General features: G+C 43.1%; 1 protein-coding gene across 1 annotated transcript; it reads right to left on the bottom strand.

Annotated features, from left to right (window-relative positions):
- Nucleotides 1-7,956: 7,956 nt before the first annotated feature.
- On the bottom strand, nucleotides 7,957-8,925 carry LOC124658402. The gene is made up of 2 exons (XM_047196739.1): nucleotides 8,644-8,925; nucleotides 7,957-8,488 (listed from the first exon to the last, which is right to left on the bottom strand). The coding sequence occupies exons 1-2, from the start codon at nucleotides 8,809-8,811 to the stop codon at nucleotides 8,183-8,185; spliced, it is 474 nt and encodes a 157-aa protein (XP_047052695.1). The 5' UTR covers nucleotides 8,812-8,925; the 3' UTR covers nucleotides 7,957-8,182.
- Between the last annotated feature and the right edge of the window lie 203 nt (nucleotides 8,926-9,128).

The following is a 9,128-nucleotide window of genomic DNA, read 5'->3' as shown; positions in this document are numbered from 1 at the left end:
CAGAACACCGAAGGAGAGTCGGAGAGGGGCCGAGGGGGCCACCACACAACATGGCGGCGCGGCCCCGGACCTGGCCGCGGCCGGCCTGCTGTGAGGGGGCCCGGGCACCCTCCGACTCAGTCTCTTCGCCTATATAAGCCCTTTCGACCTAAAACGCGATACCTTTGACGAAACTCCGAGAAAGACTCCGGGGCGCCGCCACCATCGCGAAACTCCAATTCGGGGGACGAAGTCTGCGTTCCGGCACCCTGCCGGGACGGGGAAGTGCCCCCGGAAGCCATCTCCGTCGACGCCATCGCCTCCATCATGCTTCGTGAGTAGTTCCCCCATGGACTACGGGTTCTAGCAGTAGCTAGTTGGTACTCTCTATCCCATGTACTTCAATACAATGATCTCATGAGCTGCCTTACATGATTGAGATCCATCTGATGTAATCGGTGTTGTGTTTGTTGGGATCCGATGGATGATACATTATGATTAGTCTATCTATAAAGTTTGTGAAGTTATTGTTGCTGCAATCTTGTTATGCTTAATGCTTGTCACTAGGGCCCGAGTGGCATGATCTTAGATTTAAGCTCTATAATTATTGCTTAGATTGTATCTACAAGTTGTATGCACATGTCAGCTGTCCAGGAACCAAAGGCCCCGAAGTGGCGAAATCGGGACAACCGGAGGGATGGCGGTGATGTGAGGATCACATGTTTTCACCGAGTGTTAATGCTTTGCTCCGGTACTCTATTAAAAGGAGTACCTTAATATCCGATAGATTCCCTTGAGGCCCGGCTGCCACCGGTTGGTAGGACAAAAGATGTTGTGCAAGTTTCTCATTGCGAGCACGTACGACTATATATGGAAAACATGCCTACATGATTAATAAGTCTGGATGTTCTAACTTAATGCTTTGAATCCTATCAATTGCCCAACGCTGTAATTTGTTCACCCAACACTTGTCACTTGTTATTGGAGAGTTACCACTAGTGTAGATCGCTGGGAACCCCGGTCCATCTTTCATCATCATATACTTGTTCTACATGTCATTGGAAGTAGTATCAACTATTTTCTGGTGCTATTGCTCTCATATTGCTATTACTGTCTTCTTGTATTACTGTTACTACTGCTCTCATATTACTGCTACTTTCACATCACCCCTGTTGCTAGTGCTTTTCCAGGTGCAGCTGAATTGACAACTTAGTTGTTAAGGCTTATAAGTATTCTTTACCTCCCCTTGTGTCGAATCAATAAATTTGAGTTTTACTTCCCTCGAAGACTGCCGCGATCCCCTATACTTGTGGTTTATCAGGCTGCACACCGCGCACCCCGGCCACCCCCGCGCCGCACGTCGGCGCCCCAGCCAAGCCCGTACCGCACGCCGGCCCGGGGGCCGCGCTCGTCGCCGTTCTGCCGCCCACACGGCCCGAATGCCGCCAGGACGCCGCCACAGCCCGCCTCACCACCAGATCGGGGCGTGCTTGCCCCGGATCCGCCACCACACGGTCCCGGAGCCGCCGCTCCGGCGTCCTAACGCCGGCGAGCCACCATTCCCGCCCCAGCCAGATCCGGCGACCGCCCACGACGCGGCGAAGAAGGAGCCACCCCCGGCACCATTTGGCAGGGGGGCCGCCGCCACCGGGGCGCAGAGGCCGGCAGCAGCGGCGGCGGAGGGTCGCCGGGGAGGAGGACGGGGGCAGCGCGGGATTTTCGCCCCCGGTATCGCCTGGGGTGCGACACGGGGGGTGGTTCGTAGAATCTTTTTTCCTGCCTATTTTACTTATTTAAACTTTCTACGGACAACGATGACTGAGATATTCCATGCACGAAGTTTCCTTACCATCTTTGTCGACGTGGCTTTTATTCCTCCTTGCCTTTCCGGTGAAGAAAGCGCGGGACCGGCGCTGACCATTTTCAGCCCACCGTCCACATCGCACCAGCGCTCCTCCCTCTCCTCCCGAGTTGCGCAGCGCACCTTGCCGACGAGCACAGCTCAGTAATAACGTGCCACCTGACAGAAAATCACCTGACCACGGTATTGTTGGCCAATGCCGCGGCATTCGAGAGCGAGAAAATAGCAAGGGGAAAAAACCCCTGCAAAGTCAGGCGACAAGCTTTCGGGCGGTGGATGAGTCTGGCTTTGCGATGAGTATCAAGGAGTAATCGTTTTCACTTCGCCGCTGCTTGCTTTCAGTTCGAGACTTTAAGTGTTGTCATTACTGCCTTTTGTCTGATGCAAAACCGCTTTCTTGTTCTAAAAAGGCCGAGGAAGTTACTGATACGTCTCAAACGTATCTATAATTTCTTATGTTCCATGCTACTTTTATGATGATACTCACATGTTTTATACACATTATATGTCATTATTATGCATTTTCCGGCACTAACCTATTGACGAGATGCCGATGAGCCAGTTGTTATTTTCTGCTGTTTTTGGTTTCAGAAATCCTACAAAGGAAATATTCTCGGAATTGGACGAAATCAACGCCCATGGTCTTATTTTTCCACGAAGATTCCAGAAGACCGAAAGGGAAACGAAGTGGGGCGACGAGGCGCCGACACACTAGGGCGGCGCGGCCCAGGCTCTGGCCGCGTGGCCCTAGCGTGTGGGGCCCCTGTCAGCCCTCCGACTCCGCCCTTCCGCCTACTTAAAGCCTTCGTCGCGAAACCCCCAGTACCGAGAGCCACGATACGGAAAACCTTCCAAAGACGCCGCCGCCGCCAATCCCATCTCGGGGGTTCGGGAGATCGCCTCCGGCACCCTGCCGGAGAGGGGAATCATCTCCCGGAGGTCTCTTCATCGCCATGATCGCCTCCGGATCGATGTGCGAGTAGTCCACCCCTGGACTATGGGTCCATAGCAGTAGCTAGATGGTTGTCTTCTCCTCATTGTGCTATCATGTTAGATCTTGTGAGCTGCCTATCATGATCAAGATCATCTATTTGTAATGCTACATGTTGTGTTTGTTGGGATCCGATGAATATTGAATACTATGTCAAGTTGATTATCAATCTATCATATATGTTGTTTATGTTCTTGCATACTCTCCGTTGCTAGTAGAGGCTCTAGCCAAGTTGATACTTGTAACTCTAAGAGGGAGTATTTATGCTCGATAGTGGGTTCATGCCTCCATTGAATCTGGGGGAGTGACAGCAACCTCTAAGGTTGTGCACTAGGGATAAAACATCAATGTTTTGTCTAAGGATATTTGTGTTGATTACATTACGCACCATACTTAATGCAATTGTTTGTTGTTTGCAACTTAATACTGGAAGGGATTCGGATGATAACCTGAAGGTGGACTTTTTAGGCATAGATGCATCGTTGGATAGCGGTCTATGTACTTTGTCGTAATGCCCTGATTAAATATCATAGTACTCATCATGATATATGTATGTGCATTGTTATTCCTTCTTTATTTGTCAATTGCCCAAGCGCGTAATTTGTTCACCCAACATGCTATTTATCTTATGGGAGAGACACCACTAGTGAACAGTGGACCCCGGTCCATTCTTTACATCTGAAATACAATCTATCGCAATACTTGTTCTTTCTTGTTCTTCGCAAACAAACATCATCATCCACACTATACATCTAATCCTTTGTTTACAGCAAGCCGGTGAGATTGACAACCTCATTCGTTACGTTGGGGCAAAGTACTTTGATTGTGTTGTGCATGTTCCACGTTGGCGCCGGAATCTCTGGTGTTGCGCCGCACTACATTCCGCCACCAACAACCTTCACGTGTTCCTTGACTCCTACTGGTTCGATAACCTTGGTTTCTTACTGAGGGAAAATTTGCTGCTGTGCGCATCACACCTTTTTCTTGGGGTTCCCAACGGACGTGTGTCTTACACGCAATCAGTTACCAGCTACTACCTCCATTTTAAAGAATAAGACGCCCTCAAGGAATAATACTTGTATACTACGGTCGTAGGTAATACCACGCCCCTAGCACCGACTAAAGAGTGCACGCTTTTCATGCCGTAAAAACAGGATGCAGCTCATCTAACGTGTCCGGGGCTGGATGTAATTGGTATCTCAAAGATATTAACATATTCCTTTTGCAGAAACTCAATTCGGCTCCCGGGTGCGTATGATCCCTCTACCATAAAACATATTTTCAAGTGTTAAAAAATTTTGACAAAAAAATTTACATGTACATCTCCATAATATATGTGTATTCGTCAAGTTTCACGAAAAAATAATATTTTTTGTAGTCTAAGCGAAAAAGAGAAATTTTATCTTGTGATAAGTATTTGTTTCAGCACCGAATTTTGTCTTTTTTTGTAGTGGCACATTAGAATTCAAGATTTTTTAATTTTAGAATTCACGATTTAGTTATACCCAAACTTGATATTCTTATACTCTAGAATCTTTCAAACATAGACTACAAACACAATTTTTTTATTATATTTCAGAAAATAGGACAAGTACACCTATAAGTGCAGTTGAACATACTAATTGGCATAGACTAATGCGTATCAAATAATCATAGCTTTAGTTTTCTTAGTTTTAGAGTTATTTTTACACAATTTTTCCTCAATCATCTTAAATTACATTAAATAATAAAAAACAAAAAAACAAAGTTCCTATTTGTCACGGGAAATTGTATTGCAGTGATTAACACTAGAAATCTATTTTAACATAGATGAGCGTGTTTACTTGAAAATGGTACCTAAGGTAGGATATTCAAAAATGTATTGATGAAAGCAACAAACATTTAGTGGCTAGATTGATTATGGTGAAGTAAAATTGTTCAATATAAATTAAATTAAATTAAATTATGTTTCTAAAGGATAACACCAAAGTCATATGTAGCCAGCCTCAACACCAATTCGCTACATGCCTAAGTGATCAGTCACCGGTTAGTCCTTTGTCGGTGAGCAAAACAGGTAGTCCTTCATGTTATGGAAATGCTCATAGCAGTACTTCTCATTGCATTTTAAATTCTTGATGTTGTTGGAACGCATTATGTTCATTGCAGTGTTGTACCCTTTCTTGGATGAAATTTTTTCATCTCGGTTAGATGGACATAACCTGTAAAACGAAATAATAATTTGCTGGTGAAAATCTACATTCATCACTAGAAATTAACAGTAAATGTCAGTGAAATCTTAGTCAAAAAATTAACAATAATTTGTCAGTGAAATCTACATTCATCACTAGAAATTCTCAACTTCGGCAAAAAAAATTAACAATAATTTTCTAGTGAAAATCTCCTGTTTCGGCAGTAATTTTTCAGCGTTAATTCTTCGAGGGTGCAGAACTTGTTTATGCTACTTAATAGTGTTTCTTCAACAGAGCATGAGCCGTATTTTTCTAAGATGGTAATTAGCCGACATTAATTCCTACACGGTGCGTTAACTTTTCGGTGGTAATTTCCAAATAATATTTCTTTAACGATGCACAAACGATGATTCTCAGACATTAGTTCTTCTGCACCTCTACTTTAAGAATAATTGTTTTATCATTTCTGGATCTTTTATCCAAAAAATAGTAATAAATACTCGAAAATTTACTTTTCCTGGGAACACATATATCGCTTTCTTCTACATTAACTTAGAAAAATTAAATGAGACCCCAAAATTCACCGTCTTTTTTACTCGGAGAAAATATTACAATGTTTGTCTACGTTACCACCGGAAAATTGTACCTATTCCACCGCATGTCATCCCTTTTCCATGGGAAAAATACTACTGCCTTTTTCTACGATGGTTTCAGAAAAATATACTTACACCATCATCCATAGCATCTGCTAGCCGAGGAAAATACTACCATCTTCTTTTGTAGAAACCCTGGAAACAAAAAAATACTTCACCATCGGCCGCCTCTTTTAGCCGTTGAAAAATATTACTACCTTCTCTATGGTATCTTCGAAAAAAACTTGCTCCATCGTCCATCACCTTTTTCAACCATTGCGCATTGTCCTCGTTTCGGGCACTACAGCTACACTATAGTGCTACTGGTATAGTACCCTTTTTTTCATCGCCTTACGTTTATCCGGTGACTTTTATCCTTGTTACCCGTAATTTTCATCGCTCCACGATCACCTACAGGCGCCCGATTTTTTTTTAAATCATATCGCTATAGTAGCACTTTTGCATTACTTGAACAATGCTTCCACACAAGAAGTGTCATAGTATTTTAGCAACCTAAATACTATAATAGTATTATTTATACAATATTTAATCAACGATGCAGTAGCCAATGACGCGCCAACCTTCCTGGGACTGCTTTAATCCTAGTATGGGACAAGGGCTACTGCTACGGCCTTGGTCAAAAGACGGCATATTTTCTATGCACGAAGTTTTGTTGCACCTTTCCCGAGTTTTCTTTATTTATTTGAGTGGTGTTTTAGCTCATAGATGCATATGAATCTAATATGCAAAATGAATTAAAACAAATTTTAAAATGTTAAATTTTGAAATAAAATTTAGTGTGTACATCAAAATATTCTGTGGTTTGTGAAAAGAGAATTTTTTTTTATAAGTAGTTGTGTCAGAGCATCAAATTTTTTTATTTTTAAATGGTACACAAAAAATACCCACCCCCACCCCCGGTATTTGCAAAATTTTATTTTAATATTTTAAAATATATTTTCATTTGCACATGTGAGCCGCATTGAATTTACCTTATTGTAGAGGTGGTGTTTTGGCTCGTAGATAGGAACCTCTTATGAAAAATGCACATAATTTTTTTTGAACATGTCAAAAAAATTATCCCATCCGTTCGCATCGCACCACCTTTTTTTTCCCTGAACACGGGAAGAGGTCCGAGAACCGAGAAGCTGCATTAAACATAAGCGGTGCGATTATAATTTTCATCAAGGATCCCAGCACCAGCTCGGCTGCGCTTTTCCCATCTCACGGTGGTGCAGGCGCAGCGCAGCCTGTCCCGTGCACGGTGCACCGCCACTAAACAGCTCACCTCGGTGGTTAATAGCGTGTCTGTCACCTGCTCGGCTGCTTGCAGCTTGCTAGCTCACCTCACCTCACCGCACCCAAGTCACCTCTGACGACGCTATATTGGCCTACTGCTGTACTGCTGCCTGCTACCTGCTGCAGCATTCCAGAGGGACAAGATTGCAAAGGGGAAGCCCGGAAACCCAAAGTATAGCTTGGTACACGTAAACCTCCTTTTCTTTTTCTGAAGCTTCGGAACTTTTGATTTCAAAGCTTAAAAATTCCGAAAAATTTACCTAGACGTAGACGATGTTGTATTCTATCAAATTGTCATTCTTGCAAAATACAATGTTTCATTCTGAAAATTTCCACACCGGTAAATTACAGTATTGTCTACATCCTATCTTTTTTTCGATTTACAATATTGTCTCCATGTAGCCCAATCTACAAAAGTCCATTCTCAGGGGATGCAAGGTCTGGGGTTCTTTCCACAATTCGCTCACTTGCTTTTGTGCATTGGAGCGACAAGCTTTTGAGCGAAGTTGGCTTTGGGATGAGCTTCCTCAAAGCGTATTTCCCTCTCCTTTTGCTTCACTGCTGCTTGCTTGCTTTGGATTGCGTGCTGATATAACCGTTAGTGCATCGTTTCCCATGTATAAAACCGCTTTCTTCTTCTTCTGAACAAGTGACTAGGAAATTACGAGCAACTTTCATACTAGTATATCACCGACCAAACGATGTGCCATATGCTCAGGGTAGCAGTGTCCCAAGCTCTGAATGTTCTGTCAGCCACACAACCGAAGACTAGGAAGGCAATTTACATTCTGGGCCAGATTAATCAAATCTGCTTATACATTATATCTGTTTCTGATAACATATTTACGGCACCCACTATACATACAAGTAATTGTTGGTATAAACAGCAGTACAAGCTGCATCTACACACTAACGGACACTGGCCAAACAAGGCAACCACACACGAAAAATAGCCCCTGCTATCTGTATCATCAATTGGGCATCTACCACTTGTACACTACGGACCGTAAACACAATTTTAGGTCCAGTGAGCTACCTCCCTCACGTCTCACTCCATTCTTCTTTTATGCTCGGACCTGTAATGCTGCCAACCAAGTTCATACCTGACAGAAAAAATCCAGGACAGCCAAATGGTCTGTGCATTGCAGTAAATCTTCAGCAGAACACCAAGACTAGGCTAAGGAAGACACGGCAGTAGCTCAAATTTTGATAAGATGGAGACTGGGGATGTCCTCTCTTGTCACAACTAGAATCATATGTCAATAACCCGCCCAGAGCTGCCATAAACTACGCATTCCACGGATGCATACGCCTCAAAAATCTTGCGCATTTCCTCGTATCCTCCATCACTTGGGAAAACCTTACGGGACAACCTCACGGTCATTCTTTTCATCAGAGTTGCGCATCTGAACAGAAGTTTCAAGAAATCAACTTCATGGCTAGTGCCCTCAAAACCATCTATTTCTATTTCTTCCAGAAACAGCAGCGGGATACTTTGACTTCTCCAGTATGGCCGGGATGCATCACAAAGGCAATTTGGCAGGCATGCTTGTGTTCTCTGAAAGAAATGTGAAGTGTCGGTGATTATGAATTCCCAAAAAAAACTACTCATGGATGAGTATCAAGTATCAACTTATACGGCCGTCTGAAGAATACATAAAAAACCTGTCTCTAAAATAAAATTTATATCAGGTACCCAGATTGAAGAATTACCTCTAAGTTTCGTATGACAACCTTAAGTCTAAGTATACCAGTGTAAGTCCCAAGTAGATCCAACACTGGTGCTCCAAAAACATGTCCATATGCTGCCAAATATATCTTGAGAACAGAAAATTGAGGAAGCTGTGCTATCTGTTGAATCAAGCCATGGTCCACAGGCATATGCGTCTGTATATGTATAAAAGTTCCATGAAAAGGATATAAAACAAATCAACTCATAGCATTATTAAAGCAATTTAACAAAGTGAAACAGAAGTAAACTGAATGCCTGATTTGTGATGCAAGGCCAACGATCTACAATGGATGCCTTTGGCAGATATGAGTAGTGCCCTTTTGCTATGGATACATGGTTGTGTTTTAATTAGAATGGTGTTTTCAGAACTTAATAGCAAATTATTTGTTGCCAAGTCAGTATATGTGCCCAACTCCAGGGGGGGTGGAAAGATGGTCCAAAATTGGGAGTATTTTTAAAATGCCTC

Source organism: Lolium rigidum, chromosome 5 (assembly GCF_022539505.1).
Source record: "Lolium rigidum isolate FL_2022 chromosome 5, APGP_CSIRO_Lrig_0.1, whole genome shotgun sequence".
NCBI classification, from domain to species: Eukaryota; Viridiplantae; Streptophyta; class Magnoliopsida; order Poales; family Poaceae; genus Lolium; species Lolium rigidum.
This window is presented reverse-complemented; position numbering and strand designations above follow the sequence as displayed.

Bases quoted from the DNA above. Each gene is read 5' to 3' on its own strand.
- LOC124658402 (XM_047196739.1), bottom strand. From the start codon at position 8,811: ATGCCTGTGGACCATGGCTTGATTCAACAGATAGCACAGCTTCCTCAA. The intron at 8,489-8,643 runs GTAATTCTTCAA...CATTTCTTTCAG, and splicing joins TTGTCATACGAAACTTAGAG to AGAACACAAGCATGCCTGCC.